Source organism: Bos indicus x Bos taurus, chromosome 13, assembly GCF_003369695.1.
Source record: "Bos indicus x Bos taurus breed Angus x Brahman F1 hybrid chromosome 13, Bos_hybrid_MaternalHap_v2.0, whole genome shotgun sequence".
NCBI lineage: Eukaryota > Metazoa > Chordata > Mammalia > Artiodactyla > Bovidae > Bos > Bos indicus x Bos taurus.
In genome coordinates this window covers 4009384-4029226 of record NC_040088.1, presented here as the reverse complement: position 1 = coordinate 4029226, position 19843 = coordinate 4009384, and the positions used below count along the sequence as shown (strand labels likewise).

The 19843-nt window shown below is 51.1% G+C and overlaps 1 protein-coding gene across 4 annotated transcripts in view; it reads right to left on the bottom strand.

The window, feature by feature from the left end:
• Positions 1-2414: 2414 nt before the first annotated feature.
• The window catches only part of ATP9A (ATPase phospholipid transporting 9A (putative)), a 122686-nt gene continuing 105257 nt past the window's right edge, over positions 2415-19843 (bottom strand). For 3 of the 4 annotated variants that reach the window (XM_027558250.1, XM_027558251.1, XM_027558254.1), the window contains exons 23-28: positions 17342-17497; positions 13063-13127; positions 11595-11703; positions 10736-10793; positions 8089-8292; positions 2415-6827 (exon numbers count right to left, since the gene is read on the bottom strand). In XM_027558250.1, the coding sequence (XP_027414051.1) occupies positions 6691-6827; positions 8089-8292; positions 10736-10793; positions 11595-11703; positions 13063-13127; positions 17342-17497 (729 nt within the window). In that variant the 3' untranslated portion in view covers positions 2415-6690. The remainder of the gene's footprint in view (positions 6828-8088; positions 8293-10735; positions 10794-11594; positions 11704-13062; positions 13128-17341; positions 17498-19843) is intronic. The other variant, XM_027558252.1, reaches the window with a different exon arrangement.

The following is a 19843-nucleotide window of genomic DNA, read 5'->3' as shown; positions in this document are numbered from 1 at the left end:
CAAACTCCCGACGTAAGCAAAAGAACCTGCAGGTTGAGTTCCAAGATATGAGACCTGGCTGGTCACTGAACGTACGTTGTGGGGCTGGGGACTTTACATATGATCCAATTACCCCAAATTTTAAGGCAAATCCATTTCAAAATCAAAACCTCAATATGGAAAGTGGAGTGTGGCTTTACTCTGGCATGCCTATGAGAAGGCAGGCTTTCTGAAAAGATGCTACGTTGTAGATAACTCATCCACAAAAGGCGGGGGGAAGGGAAGGGGAAAAACCCCAGGATCGGGTGTCTTTCTCTGCTAAAGCTTCAGATGAAAACCGATCCGGGAGTGCGTGACCCTCCAAAAATCTGCCAGCCCCCAAAGTACTTAAGTTACCCCTCCGACCACAGCCACATGGAGAACGAAATTAAATCCCACGGAAAGATTTGACTTTTTTTTTTTTTTAACATTATGCAATGTTTGGATGAGAAAAGGGAAGGGGGGAATATTAGAAGGAAAAAAAAAAAAACAACAAACTCATCTTTTTCCCAGAGTTTAGCAAAGCTATTTCTAGCTTTTAACGATACATCTCACCATCACTTCATGGGCAGTTTTGAGAGGCGAGAAGGCGGGACGCTCTGTTATGTAACCCATTTAAAGTAGGAAATTAGCAAGTCCTGAATGAATTCTGTTACTGTGCTCCGACTTGTGGAAAGTCTGGAGCGACTACAGTTCTATTTTGAGGTGAGCAAATCCATCATTTACAGATCAGCTCACAAATACCGCAGGGTTTCATGTCACCCTGAAAAGTTTCATAACAAAAACAGCTAAAGTACTTGGGGTGATGGAACATTTCGTCTCTAAACCTTATTAGCCCGAAGAGCAGCGAGGAGGGCAAGGCTTCCCAGTTGCCAATTATTCAAAAATGCAAATATACGAGATCAAATAAATATTCATCTCACCCTGCTCCCATCTTGCTGGGTTGTTTTTTTTTTTTTTTTCAAGCTAAGTCCAGCAAAACAGTCCGGTCAACAACATAAAAAGAAATGTCTGTTTTTAAGGGAGCCGTTGGCCATGAAATAAAATTCTGAAGCTATGAAAGCAGCATCTTGAAACAACAGTCGGGTATGGAGGGCCCGGCGGGCTGGTGAAAACAGGAAATAGAAAGGTCTTTTGATCCTCAGGTGCCCTCTAGCGGCGCGGCGGGAGCAGTGCCTGCACGGTCATGGAATTTCACAGCAGGCAAGTGTGGTCTGAAGCCTTTACATCGACCGCACGCGGTTAGGAAAAGTACCGTCCCTCTGCCCTGGAGCGCATGCGTCCCCCATGGGCCCAGGGAGCCGCCGCTGACGGGGGCACAGCTAATGTACAATCCCCTCTCTAATCCGTAAGCTGAGAACGGCCCTTTCAGCTGACAGCCAGCGAGAGGACACCAGCAGCCTGCACTGCTAAGAGCTGCTAATTAAAACATTTGGCCCGTTGGATGCTAACCGGCTTCTTGAGACAAGGAGTTTATACTGCTGGGCTCCTCTGGAAATGAAGGCTCCTACAGAGGGCAGAACTGACGTGTGCAGGATGCGCATGGGTTTCTCAGCCTCAACACTTCGGACGCTGGGTTGGGTGATCCTCTGTGGTGGGTGGGCTTGCCCGGTGACATGGAGGGTGACCTGCAGCGTCCCTGCAGGGTCCTCGCCGGATCCCAGCGGAGCACACCCCCCAAGCTGTGACAACCAAAAATGACTTCAGACATTGCCCATGTCCCCTGCAGGACAAAATCGCCCCTGGTTGACAAACATGTTGAATGAAACACAATGTCCTCTGCATTCTACACAATAGCTTCAAAACCTCTTTTCCCTAAAACTTAAGTGACTGTGATCCTGAATCTTCTGTCACTTAACAAAAGGTGGTTGGTTGGTTGCTCAGCTGTGTCTGGTTCTTTGTGACTCCATAGACTGTATGTAGCCCGCCAGGCTCCTCTGTCTATGGGATTTTCCGGGCAAGAATACTGGAATGAGTTGCCATTTTCTCCTCCGGGGGATCTTCCTGACTCAGGGATTGAACCCATGTATTCTGCATCAGCAGGCGGATTCTTTACCACTGAGCCACCAGGGAAGCCCCCAATAAAACATACTCAAAGCAATCAAAGACTGTGGGTATAAATAAAATATGAATCATGAATGTTTGCCTTTTTTAACAGAGATCATTTTTTAAAGTTCTAACATGTCTGGAATAGGCAACAGTACAGAATAATAAATAATGCATGGATTTGTGGGGTTTTTTTTTTGCTGAAATTGAGATAGTTCTTTACCCAGAGAAAAAGCTCTTTACTTTCTATGTACCACAAGACACACACAAAATAGCATTCTCATAAAAAGCTCTCATTCTGACACCAGAATTTCATGTTTCCGCACAAATTAAAATGATCCCCGAAGGCATAAAGTACACAAGCTTTATTGGGCAACAGTAACGGGCCACGCTGGCACACAATGAAAACAGAACCGTTCAGAATCATGCAGGATCACATGTGTGTCATCACGGGATCAAGAATGTAAATCATCTGGGAGTTTCTGCTAAATTCAAGTTCTGTACCAGAGCTCCTCTCTAATCAAAAACGCTGTCCTGGTGAATATCTGCCGTGAGGGTTACAGATAATCTACTAATGAGGAAGTCAAGGAGCCCTAGAGGAATTCAGTCAGACCCATGACAACAGAGCAATAAATGAGCCACAATTTTTTTTTTTTTTTTGCAAATACCATGCCCCCTCCCCAGCTGCCCCCCAACAAATACAATATTCACAGACATTGCCCAGCAACACCGACAGACAGTGCCTCCAGCCACACTGTGATGGAGAAGACCAGACTCCGGGCGCAAGGTGCTGGCTGGAGAAGATCCTGCAAATCCCCGAGCGCCGCCACACCGCCCCCGTGCTACTGGGTTGCACACAAAAGCGTAACATACACACGTTTTCCTAAGAGAGAGTGGACATAATTCATGGGACTATTTCCTAAGAAGTATATATAAACGACAAAAAAAAGTGCTTTACGTTAAAAGAAGGTGAGAGAAATAAAGTCTGTTGCCTTTGCAAAGCTCCTTGCATATTTCTTAATGAAAAAGAAAACCATGACTGACAGGATTCTAACACGGTGAAAACCACGAACGTCTTTCAAACACTTGAGGTGACGTCATGCGCTCTCACACACACACACATTCCAAACACGCAAAAAAGGCCAAAGATAAAAGTGGCTGATGGGCGTTGGCCTTAAAAAGGATGGGGCAGAAGAACATATAGGTCCCATTTGCAATTTCGGCGGAGGTTTAAAATGCTGCCCCATAAGTGCTCAAGGGCGTTCCATCCCCACCCTTGGAAAAACAAAACAAAAGTATGAAAGCAAAAGTCTGGGGAAGGAAAAATAGGCATGATCGTGTCAGTTCCCAGTGAGCACAAAAGCTCAAAATACATTCAAAAGTACTGTCAGCATAGTCTAAATTTTCAGCAGAAACCATACGGGGAAAAGGGTAAGCAGACGCTGGCATTTAACATCACTGCTACAGAAAAGGGTTTCGCTAGGAAAGTCAGTCTGGGATCTGGATACAATGAAGCAGGAGCAATCTCAGCTCTCGGCCTCCCAGCTCCGGGTGGCTGTAAACAGATGGTCCTGCTCCAAAGTGTAGGTGCTGCCTGGCTTGCCCTTCTTCGCTTCGGGGAAACGTCCTTTGCCCCAAGCAGCCCGAGTCAGTGTGGCCAGCCTCACCAAGCACCACTGGGAACGCACACGGGGGCATACAGGCTCTCAAAACGGGCATCAAGGCAGGCTGAGACAGGAAGTCACTCAAGCCAGAGAAGCTCGTAGGGTCATTCCCCTGGAGAAAGAGAGGAGGGAACGGAGGAGGGAAAAGACACACCAAACGGAGTGCTCACCTGCCTACGCAGACCACCATCGCCAAAAAAGACAAGAAAAATCATCATCAATAACAAAAGAAATATCTAGTATTGTTGCAGGGCAGGAGGAGGTGTCATTTTTTTTTGTTAAACTTTGAAGGAAAGTCTTTAAACAGCACTGTGCCTGTGTGCCGGGGAGGGGGTGGGGGGGGCGTCCTCTGGCTTCCAATCAAACTGGCTGTGGGAGACTTGGGGCCACTGAGTTCCAAGGTGAAGGGACCTCTCCAAGCTGTCAACGGCGCTTCCTAAATTCCTTCCCAGGTGGTGAACAGAATTCTTATGCTTCAGGTTTATGACTCAGGAGCTTCCTGTAAAATGGGGGGTTTTGCTTCTGTCCTTGTCTTCTGCCCACAGAGAGGCTAAGCCGGGAAGCGCCCGTGTGCACTGGCTCTATAGGATTACGTCTGATGTGTGCAGGTCAGGATCCAGTACCCTCAGCTGACTCATGGCTCCCACCCTGCGGGTCTCCAGCATTTGAGAAGTGGGTGTATGTTTTCCTAGACACTCGGCACTCCTGCAGGTGGTGGGAACAGGCTGCCTGCCGGCAGGGCAGCTCTCTGAGGTGGCCACGGTCTCCCATCTCCACTCGCACATTGGATCCTCAGCTCTTGGTTGCCTCCACCGGGGTGTGGTCGACAGACTGAGCAAGCGGGTTTGTGCACAGCACAAAACAGCATGTGCGACCTCCGGGCACCGCTTCCTCCACTCCCCTCGACCCTTTCTCCCTCTCAGATGCCAGTAAGGAGTTCAGTCAAGTCAACTCAAGCACCTCGATCAAAGTTGGGAAGTAAAAAAAAATCCAAAGAGACCATCTTCATTCCCCATCTCTGCTGTTAATCTAAACATTTCCTACTGAGGGTTCCAGGAGACCTTCCTGTGGAAGCCATCACCTGTCTGTGAACAAGGTCAAGGTCAGGGTTTGAGAAAGGGGAGAAGGACCTTCAGACTCCTGAGTCGACAGGGCTGACTTCCAGACAGACAGACAGGTGCGAGAACGCTGAGCACACCTTCCTCCCGTCCCACCTCTGAAACCACATAAAATCACCCAGCAAAGACGTCAGACTGGCTCATCCTTTCTCAAAGTTTTGGAGCAAGATCTTCTTCCTAAATAACCATTCATTTAATGCAACATTTATTTCCTGTGGGGCAGACATGGCTGGGACAGAATGGGAAAAATCTCACAAAACTGCAGAATCTTGGAAACAAAAATAGAAGTGATGTCATAGTCAATTTAGCAACGCCTGCAACTTACTGTCATTCTATAAAGTTTTAAGAGGGCAACGGAAACACATCAGTGTATCAGCGGTCCAAACGCAAGGACCTGGTGTCCCCGCAATCCAAGGGCGGGCTTACCCGTGGAGGGGTGGCCGTAACTTACACTTCTGAAGCACAAGAAGAACCAGGCCAAAGAGCTGGAGGGGACACAGTCAGAAAGAATTTATCACAAATCTAAGATCTCAAGCACGATCAGCTCTTGCAGATCCACCAACCTAACCCTTCTGGCACGCACATGTGGCTTCTGGAGGGAGACTTGAAAACCCAAGAAAGCTTTGCCGGGCCACGGCCAGCGCTCACAAAGTCTCTTCTTCCTCTGAAACCAGAAGCCATGGCTTTATAAGAAACAGTCGCGCAAGGGCCCCACCCTGGTTGGGGAGAGGAATCTCCACTCGCGGCTGCCTTTGAGCAAGCTTCCCTTGAAATCCGGAGGCAGTACAAGCAAGCCCTGACTGCAGAGCTGCAGCCCAGGCCTTCCCCCACCCCAGGCTTCTCACTCAAAGCTGCCACCGATGACCCGCAACATGCTAAGACACGTCCCCCTTTGTCGCTGCATCCTCAGCAATCCCTCCTAACTGGAAACAGACTCCTGTGGACGTCAAGACTCCTGTCCCTGACCTTTCCACTTCGGACTCGGAGGGTCTGAGCCACATGTGCGACGTTGTCTAAAGAATTAGCTGAGTCTCTTGTCACGCTGTCGGCACGTCGAGGGGCCGCCCAGTGGCACGTTTCCTGCTGAAAAAGAACAAAGTCCCAGGGTGTCCTCAGATAGCCACGGGCTTTGTAATTGTTACCAGGTCCAAACGAAGCAAGATAACACTTTTGAAATTCTTTACGAGGTGGTAGGTGATGTTAACGTGAACGCCGGGGCTGTAGACGCTGAGCTGGGGGAAGGATAACGTGCCTCTCTCACTCCCTTCTCACAGCTTTTTTGTAATTCCAGGAATCCAGAGCCGTTTCAACAAGCCAGGCTGCCTTCGAGAGGATATTTAGCGTTTCAAAACTTAGATTACTGTCTGCTGAACTTTTTTAACCAAACAGCACCGTCTTTTCCCCTAAACCGACACCAGGAGCTCTATCTTTCTCTGAAACCAGTTATCTTAAGGGCAGAAAAATGTAAAAAGTGCACACATGTTGGGATGGTTTAAAACAACAACAAGAAACCCTCTACAGTTTTCAACTGGACAGAAACTTTTAGCACAGGACAACGAAATTCAAGTCGTAAGGAAGCCTGCATGGCGACGCACGGGCCAACCTCTTGGCTGGGCCACGGGGTTTCAGAGTCACGTTCAGTCCTCCGTGAACCGCCAGGGGCTCAGACAGGCCTGTGGGGGCCCTCGGGCGCCTGCCTCCTGCGTGTGCCAGGCCACGGCTCCGCAGAAGCCCAGAGCCTCGGCGGCGGGCCCGCACAGTCCCCGGGTGGAGGTCAACAGGAAGCGGCTTGGACTCTGCCCGCCAGGCGTGTGCGCAGCCCGGGGTCCCCTCCCGCGCTCGGCCTAGGACGTGAGCTTCGAGTAGCTGGGAGGCGAGAACCGTCGTCGCAGGTACTTGAGGACGTAGAGGGGCAGACAGCTGACCAGGGTGATGACGGACACTTTCCACAGGAAGGACAGCGTGGCGATGAAGTACACGTCTGCGGGCAGACAGAGCACAGCGGTGGGCGGGGGTAGGGGGCGCCCGGCCATCGGCCGGACAGCTGCGCTCCCCTCCTCCCTCTGACCTGCTTCTGCGGCTTCCGGATCTTCCGTGAAATGCTACTTTCAACAACTGGGAAAGGAAAACTACGGCGTGGGGGGTGAGGGGGCGGGGCCTTCCAGGTGCTTTTGGTTTGGAATCTGACAGCTGGAGGTTTTTCTTTCTAAACCTGGCAGAAAGGGACACTCAAACACATGGTTCTGCTTCGGAGCGGCTTTTTGCCTTCATCTCGGCAATAGTCACAGAAGCTGGAGCCAGGTCTGAGGGCGGAACGAGGGGGTGGAGACCCCTGGTCAGGACGAGCATGACCTTGGGGGCAGGGGGGCTGGCGTGAGATCCCCTCCTGGCTGCAGGACAGTCGTCCCTGCGGTTAGGTGGTTTTTGCGAGAGGAGCGACAGCTAGTGAGTACCAGGAGAACTGGGGGCATCTCCCCTGCCTCTTGAGCAGAAGCTGGGGAAATGCAGTGGGCACTGAGTAAGCACCTACTAAGTGCCACCCCGAAGGCCCCCCCATGGGCTGCTTGCCCAGTCCTAGGGCAGGTCCACGTCTAAAGCAATGACTGAAGCTCCTGGGGGCAGGCTTGTCTGGCAAGCCTCTGTGACTCCCCGGAGTCAAGCACTGAAGCGCACATGTAGGTGCTCACAAAACCCGAAGGGAGGCTTTTCAAGCGAGTGTGAAACTGTTCTAAGACTTCACCTTCCATCGGAATGCTGCTTTATCAAAATTTTAAGGAGCAGTTTGCTGATAAACAAGAGGCAGGATGGAAGATGCCTTTGCGATAAGGCAGAGCTTCTCGAGCCAAGAGCAGTGTTGAGTCCTGCTGACTGGCACTTGCTCTGCAGCAAGCTTGACTTGCAGCAGCAGCTCCACAGAGCCCAGCACGGTGACCAGCTCCCTGGAGAAAGCCCGACAGGCCTCACATTAAACAAATCCCCTTCTAAGCCAGCGGGCACGGGGCGTGGCTTAAAGACCACACTCAGCACTGAGATCACGCCCACCGGCCTCAGTTCCAGGAGGCCGACTGTCAACGGTCCCTTGCCCCACGGGATGCCAGTGAGACAAGGAGGGCTGCTGAGTGCAAAGGCCTGCTGGACACAGGGCCCAGGCCACGAGGGGCCGCCTCCCTTCCCAAGTTGAGACCCCTCCACCCGATGGGCAGGCTGTGTGCGTCTGCGTTGGGGGTGGGCGGGGCTCTTACCGATGAACTCATGGAGGAACACCAGGGAGGCGACGTAGCAGGCCAGGCTGAGCAGCTCGGCCACCGTCATCAGCCAGTGCCACGTCTGGATGGTCAGGGCCACCATGAGCAGCTCCGTGAGGATGAGCGACGTGAAGGAGATGGCCACGATGTGCACGAACTCCGATTCGAACAGCAGCAGCGCCCCGTACATGATGGTGCTCCCTGCGGGGGGTCCGTGTGTGAGGGGGTCCGCGTGGGGAGGGGCTCCACGTGGGGCGCAGGTCCGTGTGGGGGGGGTCTGCGTGGGGGTCCGGCGTGGGGCGAGGGTCCACGTGGGGGAGGGGGTCCGTGTGGGGAGGTTCCGCATGGGGAGGGGTTCCGCGTGGGGGAGGGGGTTCACGGGGGGAGGGGGTCTGCCTGGGGGGGTCTGTGTGGGGCGGGGGTCCCACGTGGGGGAGTCTGTGTGGGGCGCGGGTCCACATGAGGAGGGGGTCCACGTGGGAGGAGGTCCGCGTGGGGAGGTTCCGCATGGGGAGGGGGTCCACATGGGAGGGGGTACGCGTGGGGGGGGGTCCGCGTGGGGGAGGGGGTCCACGTGGGGAGGGGGTCTGCCTGAAGGGTCTGCATGGGGAGGGGGTCCGCATGGGAGGGGCTCATGCCAACCCCGCAGCCCCCCTGCTCGCCCAGCCTGACCCCTCTCCTCTGCATTTAGACATGAAGGGTACCGTCTGGTCAAGGACGGTAATGAGAGGCCTTCACGGAGTTTGAGAGACAGGCAGCAGATCCTAGGTTTCCTATGTTCCTTTGTTTTTCCTTTTAAATTTTTTGGCCATGCTGCGCAGCGTGTGGCATCTTAGTTGCCCAACCAGGGATCACACTCACACCCCTGGAAGCATGAGTTTTAACCGCTGGACAGCCAGGGAAGTCCGTAGTTCTGCTACACTGCTTCTGACTTACATGCAAGTGAGCGTTGATCCCCGGGAGGGAGAGGAAAAGATAGATAGGAAAGACAGGCAAAGAGGCAGAAGAAGGTGCTAACTATCTGGACTGGGTGCAACAAGAGACAGAGGTTTTTGTACTTTATTTGAAATGACAGACGTGGCCAGCCACTAAAGAACAGATACTGTGGGATCCACTGACACCAGGGCTGACGTAGTCATGTTCATAGAGACACAGAGGGGAAGAGTGATTACCAAGGAGCTGCGGGGAGGAGGGAAAGGCGTGTTTGCTGCTGGACAGATCACACAGTTTCTGTTCTCTAAGCTGAGAAGGTTCTGGAGACTGGTTTCACAGCAACGGGAATATACTGAACACTGCTGAACTGGGCACCTCAAAAGAGTTATGACGGTGAATGGTACATTTCGGCTCTTCTACCTCCCCCACCCACCCCAAACATGCACCAAAGAAACAGGCAGCTGAGAGACACTCGAAAAATGCTGCACCCGTGCTGAGAAGAGAAAGCAAAGTGGGGGAGAGTCTAGATAAGCACCTTTTCATCCAGAATTCCAGGAACTGAACAGACAATGTCTCATGTGGATCAAACACACTAGCTATGTGAGGCCACTGCTTAAGAGCAGGGCCAGGAGACTGTGAAGCCCCGAAACTCAGGTGAGTCTATCACAACCGAGCTGGGGGTAGCGGGGGTGCAGGCAAGGGCCACTGCCTGGTACTAGGAGCTTTCACACTGGCTTTGCTTTCTTCAACCAGATACACACACGTCACTTTGCTACACCTATCAAAAAGACCCCTTCAGACTGTTCTAATGACAGGGCAGCCTCTCACCAACAAATGCAATGGTTGCTGAACTTTTTACCTGCACATCACCTCATCAGTAAAAATCACTAAGCATGAATCCCTAACGGACAATATGTATTTGTGAACTATCCATGTGTACCTGTGCAGAAAGACATAGAAAGCAGGCCCACTGTACAAATACATCAGATACATTACAAAACACACCAGTAAAGAGAAATTCTAAACAGAGTGAGAAGAAAGTATATACAAAGAGGGCTTGATATTTCCTTTCCATATTCCGGTAAATCATCTCACAAAGCCTCTAGTCTGAGGGACCCTCTCTGGAGCCTGCGGAAGTAAATACGTTGTTAAAAAACTAAGGCTGGACCTCAGAAAACCTATCAGGACATCCCAGAAAGCAAGCATTTTTTAATACAGTGACTCCAACACCCCGGCAAGCTTTGATTGGTATTGGTTACGTTTTTCTCTGGGCTCCCCTGGGGGTTCAAGCGTAAAGAATCTGCGTGCAATGCAGGAGACCCAGGTTCTATCTCTGGGTGGGGAAGATCCCCAGGAGAAGGGCATGGCAACTCACTCCAGTGTTCTTGCCTGGAAAATCCCATGGACAGAGGAGCCTGGCAGGCTACAGTCCATGGGGTCACAAAGCGTGGGACACGACTGAGCGACTAGCTCTTTCTCTGATTTTGTCTCAGTTCAGCTGGCAGCACCACCCCACACGTGTGACTCTGGGCCCCACGACCACGTCCTCAGGACTTGCAGAGGGGGCTTCCGGGGGCCCAATGCCACGCTCCTGACTGCTGTCTCAAGATTCTAGCTCTTTCTCTTCATGTTCTACAGACACAGCACAGGAAATTTGACCCTCAGGCCAAGGCCAGAGCACAAGACAGCCGATGGTTTCGCCCATCCTTACCTTGATAGATGCTGATCAAAACCCATATCAAGAATGTCTTGTAAGACAGTGGCCGTCCCTGAACGAGAGAGGAAGAGACAGGGTGGGTCAGCGGGCGGGGCTCAGCCAGGGCGCCAGCTGCCTTCAGACGCCCCTCTGCCAGCCAGACAAGACAATCTGCCTGTTTTCATGGGAACAGTGGCTCACACACATCGAAATGCATTAGAGAAATGACTTTTTTTTTTTAAAGAGAAGTGATTTTAGATGAAATAAAGCTGCTCCTTATTAAAAATTCCTTGAGGACAAAAAAATGCAATTACACACACACACAGGTTTTTCTGGACGGTACCTAAGAGCATTTCCAGGGGCACACGGAGCAGCTGCAGAACAGAACTGTCAGGGGCTTGTAAAAAGGTACGAGGGGCTTGTTTTCTATTGACCTATCTGTGTTACGGTTTAACAGTCTTTGTGTGTGCATACGACAGTTTAAGGAAAACGATAAGCCCCCACGCCTTCCTCTCAAAAGAAAGCCATCAGTCCAAGTGTATTCACATCAGATGTGCAGCGTCCGTGTGAAATACGTTAAAAGCAGCAGAAAGGTGAGGTCTTTGAACCATCTGAGTCACGTCTATACTATACGTTCTGCTGACAGGGTGAGAAAAGGTCTAAGAAACGTATCATAAAAATAAAGACGGGACCACAGCCGTAGAATAGCTTTGTGGGCTAAGTCAGAAAACATTTGCCTGTATAAGGCAGACATGCTGCATTAAATACACGTTAATTTATAATTTAAATAAAGCAGCAGGGAGGGTGGGAAGGAAGCAAGCAGGAAGGGAGGAGGGCGCGGGGCTGGGGAGGAAGCCGGCGGGCGCCGGGGAACCTTGAGCAGGTCTTTGTAGAGCTCGGGGTACAGCATGGCCACTTCCGACTTGACGTCTTTGTCCAGAACCAGAGAAAACACAGGAAACATGGTGTAGATGGTGGAGTACCTGCGAGAAAGAAGGTCCCCTCAGCGGAGAGCCAGCCAGCGGACCCCAGCCAGGTGCCCCCCGCCGCTGGAGACCAGCTCCACCACTCCATTGAACAACCGCGCACGGAGCGCCTGGAGCACGCCGGGCCGTGCGAAGCCCTGGAGATGCGAGATGCAAAGCAGACAAAATCGCCTGCCTTCAGAGCGCTCCCGTGCTGGGAGTCAACAAACAAACTCCGTAAACCGTGCTGCGCGTTGGAGGTAAGGTGCTGAGGAAGGAAACACGAGGGGGAAGAGGGAACAAGACACGGGGTGAGATGGTGTGACTGCAGAGAAGGTGGGCGGGAGGTGAGACGGTTGAGGAAATGCCCACAAGAGGAAAGGGGGTGGCCGTGTCGGTGTCCAGGGAGGAGCCTCCCAGGCGGACACAGCAGCAAAGGGCAGAGGCCCCGAGGTGGAAGTGTGTCTGTCCTGTGCGAAGAGCAACGAGGCAGCCCACGTGGCCGGAGCCGCACAGGTCGGGGGAAGCGAGCAGATGAAACCCGAGGGAAGGGGGACCAGGTCCCGGGGAGGCACGTGGAGCCTAAAGGCCTGGTTCTGATCTGGCAGGTTCCGCCCCGGTTCCAGGGCCTGACAAAGGGCAGGCCGTTTTCCCCAGTTAGAAGCAGGCAGAACCCCAGTGCCGGCTCTCAGGCTGAACGTCAGAAGACGCACTTTGTAAGACGGCCCTGGGACCAGCCGGCCCCTCTGTGCCTCCCACCTTAGTAACCAGCTGCCCTACCAGCATCTACCTGGGGCGGGTGGAAACCAGACTCCACCTCCCTGGGTAACTCAGAGACCAGCACACCCTCTGAAAAGGTCAAAAGGAACGCCACAAATTCCAGGTCAGGAACAGGGGTGGATGTGACGGCAGCAAGCGTCCAAGGGACAGCGTAGGTCACGGCACAAGCTCTCCCAAGGACATGTGCCCCCGGGAGCCAGGCTCTGGCTGCCTCAGAGACTCACCAGCAGGCGCTCGCTGCAGGCAGCCATGGCAACGAGGGTCCTTCCCAGAGCCCCTCTCTCTGCTTTTCCTAAGACCCCTCAGGGACTTCAGTTTTGCCTGGCTGCCAATTATCTGATACCCTCAGGCTCTCGCGGGCAAGCACTGTTCAGTCATCAGGTACAGAGGGACCATACACAGACTGGACTCCACCTCTGCAGTCTGGTTACGAGCTCTCAGTGCAAAACTGTATCCACTCAAGAAGGCTCTAAACCAGACTGCCAGACCAGCCTTGACTTGGGGATCCAGGCGTCTTTAACACAACGCGTCTTCCTTCTTCTGTGGTGTTTTAGGGGTGGCTCATTAAAAATTAATACTGTGCCTGGACTTTCTTACCCGATGATGAGGAATCCTTGATAGAGGGGGACAGAGGCGAAGTAAAACACGGAGGAAAACACAGCCTGTGCCAAGGAGAAAAAAGGACGTTACCAAAAACTGTAAGCAAAGCCCCTGTGTGTGTATCAAAAATGGCATCAACACTCATAGAGCGCTTATTTTATGCCTGCCTGTTGCAGTGCTTTAAGCTATCAGCTCATTTAATTCCTACAGCAACCCTACAAAGGAGGTGCTATTATCATCGCACCCATTCTACAGATGAGGGATGTGAGGCACAGGGAGCTTAAGTGACTTGCCCAACACAGCACAGCTCACAAGGGACAGAGCCAGGAGTCACAGCAGAGGGTTTAGCTCCAGCGTCCACTCTTAGCTCCTCTGTAAACATTTAACTTGCACAAAAGCCGGACCTGGGAATACCTTGTATCTGATCTCGGTGAGTCTCCACAACAACCCATGAGATCATGCCCTAATACCGCCTACATCATAGAAGAGGAAAGTGAGCAGATAAATGGCCCTGCAGGATTCAAGCCCTGTGCTGTCCCCAGAACCCACACATCCAATGGCTCAAAACCACCACCTTTCTAGGTGTACAACTGATAAACAAGCTGGCGTGTACATGGAAACAGACACAGAAAAATATCCTCCATCCTAAGGATATGTACCAGTTACCCTGGAGGGTGGGATCACAGAGGCTTCCCTTCTCATATTACACGTTCTACTTTTCTTGGAAATTTTTACAAAGAGCCCATAACCTACTACTTTTGCAATCAGACAAAAGCAATAAAGATATTTACCAACCCCTGCTGTAATGTCTGCCTCCTGATTTGGAAAATATTAGCAATGAAAAATTGGCTGGGGAGATAAAACCAGGCTTGACGCTCTGTTACTTCCTTCTCTGAACATCTACCGACCCCAACAGAAGCAAAGTGACCGCCTAAGCTAATTAGTACAAAACCTACCGGAGGCCAGGGACAGCTGTTGCCTGAAGGATTTTAAAAACTGAACATGGAAGAAAATCACTGTGGACAGTGACTGCAGCCATGAAATTAAAAGACGCTTGCTCCTTGGAAGAAAAGCTATGACCAATCTAGACAGCATATTAAAAAGCACAGACATCACTTTGCCAACAAACGTCTGTCTAATCAAAGCTTTGGTTTTTCCAGTGGTCATGTACAGATGTGAGAATTGGACTATCAAGAAGGCTGAGCACCAAAGAATTGATGCTTTTGAATTGTGGTGCTGAACAAGACTCTTGAGAGACCCTTGGACAGCAAGGAGATCCAACCAGTCCATGCTAAAGGAGACCAGCCCTGAATATTCACTGGAAGGACTGGCGCTGACATTGAAGCCCCAGGACTCTGGCCACCTGATGCAAAGAGATGACTCACTGGAGAAGACCCTGATGCTGGGAAAGACTGAGGGCAGGACCCAGTACTCTGGCCACCTGATGCGAAGAGATGACTCACTGGAGAAGACCCTGATGCCGGGAAAGACTGAGGGCAGGACCCAGTACTCTGGCCACCTGATGCGAAGAGATGACTCACTGGAGAAGACCCTGATGCCGGGAAAGACTGAGGGCAGGAAGAGAAGGGGAGGACAGAGGATGAGATGGCTGGATGTCATCACCGACTCGATGGACATGAGTTTGCGCAAGCTCCAGGAGATAGTGAAGGATAAGGAAGCCTGGCGTGCTACAGTCCATGGGGTTGCAAAGAGTCAGACACAACTGAGTGGCTGAACAACAAATGGAAGAAAACGCTGGGCCAGCCTAGTGGCTAGAAAGAGCGTGGAACCAGAGACCTCTCCCCTCATCACCTGTCATGGGCCTTGGCTTGGTACAGAGCTCAGGACGCAGGTGGCACCGAGGGCCATGGTCACGGGCAGCCTGGCTCTGCCCTGGTTGTGACTTCGGAAATCAAAGATGAAAGCCTCCTTTCAGATGATTTCTCACACAGACTGCTGCCCAGGAAGGAGGGCTAGAAGAAGGTCAAGAATCCTGGTGTTCAGTTTTGCACATCAGTCAGGAACCTCTTTCTCTAAATGGGCCAGACTGAACACGCCGCCTTCGCCCTGGAAACAGCACTGTGGAAAATAAACACACTGTATCTTCATCCATCTCGGAGGCCACTGTCAAGGTGCAATTCTAAGGGGACTCTCTCAGCCAGTTACTTTTGGCACAGTGGACAGGGTTAAGGGGTTTTTTACTGGGGATGAAGGGATGGTTTGTTTGTTTTTCCCTCGATAGCACAAAGAACAATTCCTCACACTAGAATTGTTTTTCTCTGAATCCATGTTTATGGTAACACACGGGCATTACAGAAGTAAATTCATCCAGGCCAGCTTGTGTGTGTTTGCCCGGGAATGAGCTGATTAATCTCCCAGTGATTAAAACCATGACATTATCCAGTCCAACTGATGAGCTTACATAACATAAGAGCACAGATGTGGTCTGATGAACCACAGCAGCTGTTAGCATTTTGATTGTGTTGATGAAAATGACTTTAAAGCTCCTTCAGTCATAAGTGCGATAGATATTGAAAATAGAACCGCCCCCAGCCCAGCCCGCAGATGCACAGATGAGCCAGTAGAGGGGAGTCCTGAAGGCGGGGTGTCCTACACATACGTTTAAACAGCTTCCCACAAATTAAAACAACACCGTAACCTAAAATAGTCAAATTCAGAGAGTCAGAAAGTGCACTGGCAGATTCCAGGGGCTGGGAGGAGGAACGGGGAGCTGGTGCTTAATGGGCAGAGTTTCAGTTTAGGAAAGTGAGAGATTCAGGAGACGGATGATGATGAGAATCGCACAGCTGTGTGAACGCTGTACTCAGTGCCGCTGAAGCGCGCGGTTACATGCGGTTTAAACGATGTTTTACGTGGCTTTTACCACAATAAAAAAGTAAAAGGATAAAACCCCACCTTAGCTTTACACATTAGCCTGTTCTGCTTTTATTTGTGATTAAGGACGCCTTCAGCACTTGATGCCTTAATAAAACTCTCTGCTTCTCAAGTAGCCTCTCTGCGGGGCCAGGGCCAAGATCCTTGAACAGAGCGATGCCCCCTTGACAGGTGGAAAGACCGAAGCCCAGAGTGGTAACGTGACTTGCTCAAGGTCTCAGAGACACCTGGGGATACGGGTTCCAAGATGTACCATTCCTAAGTTCTCACCACTTAACTGGGGCTCTTTTTCACCTAAATGCCCGAGGAAGAAAATCAGCCAACAGATGTTCAACACCCAGAATGTTTTCTTTCCCCGATTTGGGCCCCCTCCCTACCACGACTTCACTGCCACGGCCCGACGACAGACTATGAAGGAGCTGGGGGGACAGAAAGCAGGAAGATACCTTATACATTCTAGAATCCTTTGTGAAAAGCAAGATTTTACTCCCTGGGTCTGACCCCTGGGTCAGGAAGATCCCCTGGAGGAAGAAATGGCAACCCAGTACAGTGTTCTACCCTGGAGAATTCCACGGACAGAAGAGCCTGATGGGCTACAGTCCATGGGGTCACAAAGAGTCGGAGACGACTGAGCGATGAACACTTTCAACTCCCCGAGAGGATGGACGACTGCCAGGAGCACGCTGGACTCCCAGCCGGGCTGCGCTGGAGACAGAGCTGAGGTGCCCTGGGCTGCCCCACTCTTACCACCAAGCGCCCCCTTAGGTGGAGGCAACACGCACCCCCCAGAATGGAGGGCAGAGGGGAGACCTGGACTCACAGGGCAGGCACCAGGGGCCCCTGCCGGGGTGGACTAAATCCCTGAGGGATACTGTGCCGATTCCTCGCCCTCACTGAGCCTCAGCCTCCCCATCTGAAGGATGGGCACAGACTACAGTGAAGAAAGCACGTGCCCCCGCGCTCTGAACACTCAGCCCCAGGGCACAGGACGCTCTCAAAAAAGCACACTGTTGTCTACGGCTGCTGTCTGTCGGTCCTCGGTTCCACATGCGGAAGACTCCGAGCTGGAGTGTTCACTTGGCGTTTACCTCTGCGTCCTTCTCTCTGGCAGACTAAGGGGGACAACGCACCCCGATACACGGACCCAAGTCACCTGCACCACCGTCCATCTCGTGCCCCGGCCAGGCCCCACGCTGACGCGCTGCAGAGCAAGCACAGCCTTGGCCCCCACACAGGAGGGCTCCAGGCAGGCGCTCCGAGCTCTTTCGGAGTTGCGGGGGGAGCGGTGCAGAGAGGAGGGCTGGAACTGGCCTGGCGGGGTCAGTTCCAAAGCTGCTTCTCAGGCACTCTCCGCAGCAGCCCCCCACGTGCCCGCGCCCACCTGCATGGCACTGATGCAGAGGCTCCTGTGGATGACGAACTGGCTGAGGGCGGCCGAGCGCTTGTAGCTGTTGCGGCCGTGCACCATGAGCAGGCGGCCGAGGTGCCGGAACTGAGTGATGGAGAAGTCGGCGGCCAGCGAAGCCTGCTTGCCCTCCTGGGACCGGACGTCGGAATCGGGCGCCATCAGGGACACGGGAGGTCAAGGCAAACACATGTTTTTTTTTTAATTGAAAAAGCAAGACCTTGGTAAGGAGATCTTTGAAGAACTTCAATAAAGAAATTCTTTGGTTTCCAGCTATACACAGTTGGTGGTCTGAGTCTAAATCTGATTTTAAAAGAGGAATTTATTTAAATAAAAAACATTCCAAAGCACAGATAGTCATAATTAGGAGGTCAAATGGATCTAGTATTAAGCCTTGGGGGTTAGGCCCAACCCATAATGGGAGTCAGGAGCAAAGAATTATTCCAAGACAGGCAGTGAGCACTCAGCTCCCTTAAGAGTTAACATATGGGGCGGGGGGGCAGCCGATGCTCCCGATGGTACTAAATCGAACATTCCCAAACACAGCTTTGCACATTCACAGAACTGGAAATAATTTAGAGTGCAGCCATATTATGGGATTCTTTAAAGGCACGTGACAGATGCTATCAATGGGACAGACGGACATCACGGCCTCCTGGTGGTGAACAGGAAGGCACAAACTCCTCTTATGCGCCCTTTACACCAAAAACACAGAACCATAAGCAAACCCTCCCGGCCCACAGACGTCATGGGATTGTGCTCCAACTGCCTGAACGCTTCAGAAATCAACGTCCTGAAATACACCGCCTCGCCCACAAAACAGGCAGAGAGACGTGTCCTCCACTAGAGGAGAGTACAGACGCGAAGCACGCAAGTAAACGCAGGCTGTGAGCCTCCACCGCTTCTGGAGATTTCCTTTCTAAGCATTTTGGGGACCCTTGGAGAAATGAGACCATGAATATTATATACTATCACTATACATCAATGTTACACTTGTGGCGATGCTATTTTGCGTATGTAGAAAAATGCCCTCTTTCTTAAGAGATCCACCCTGAAGCATTGAGGGGTAACATATCTGCAACTTACTTTCAGCTGATTGAGAGAGAGAGGGAAGGAGAAGGAGCATGTGACAAATGCGAATAACTGGTAAATCAAAGCAAAGAGTAAACAGATGCTCATTTGACTTTTCTGACGGAGTTACATTTTTCAAAATAGAAAGTTCGAGGAAATATACAAAATGATGGATCTACATGTACTGATGCATAAAGAAATCTAAGCTACAGCAGATTTAGGCAAGTTTCATTTTAAACAGAGTACAATGTTTTAAATGTTAAATTGCACATGAGAATAACACATATGTGCGTGAGGGGTACATATATAGCTTCTTGTTGTTTGGTCGCTAAGTTGTGTCTGACTCTGTGATTCCGTGGACTGTGGCCCACCTGGCTCCTCTGTCCATGGGATTTCCCAGGCAAGAACACTGGAGTGGGTTGCCATTTCCTCCTCCAGAGGCTCTTCCTGACCCAGGGATCGAACCTGCATCTCCTGCTTGGCAGGCAGATTCTTTACCACTGAGCCACCTGGGAATCCCATGTATATATGTGTGTGTACATGTAAATTATATACATCCCCATTACAAGTAGTATACACATAGACAAAAATTCTAGGAGAAAAATCACTTACTAGTTTGATGCAGCTGTCTAAAAGAAAAACTGTTCTTTACCCACTTCTACATTGTTGTGGTTTTTTTTTACTGTGAGCACTTGTCACTTTTATTCTCCAGAAAACAAAGGAAGCAGACTGTAACTTTTAACAGAAGAGAAAATGTTCCCGTACTATACGGCATCGTGTAAAGAATTCCATCTGTTAACCTCAACTGTGCTTTTTACAACCTGCATTAAAGGAATCACACAGATTTCAGACCTAGCGTCTTCTTCAAGGATCATTTAGCTCTGCAACTTCAAGCAGCTGTTAACTGGATGAGAACCAGAAAACCAGGGAAAAAGGTGGAAAGGAAAAAAAAAACATTTTTGGAAAATCCAGATGCATGAATGTATGGGACAAAATGCAGAGAGAGCATCTCTGGCCCTCATTCAAGGCCTCCGCACTCTCACTCCACACACAGAGCTAACAAATGTGGGCTCAACCTTCTGGCCTATGGTCATCTCAAGCCACAAAGGACAGGGCAGGGCAAACGATCAGTGGAAGGCACACAACTGACAGGGAAGGAAAAAGAAAAACGACTGTAACACACAACCTTTAAAAATTCGCAGCTGCCACAGCATTTTAGGGAGGAGCAAACCATGCCCGTTCTTCCATAACCCCTGAGAGAGGACCCCCAGTGCGAAACTAAGGCTTTTACTGACAACACTACCAGGGAAGCATTTGCTGCTCCCTAAGAATGTAGCAAGACACTAACAAAGATTAGGTCCGGGCAAGCAAAGACAGCATTTGTCTGTAAGATACCGGGACACGGAT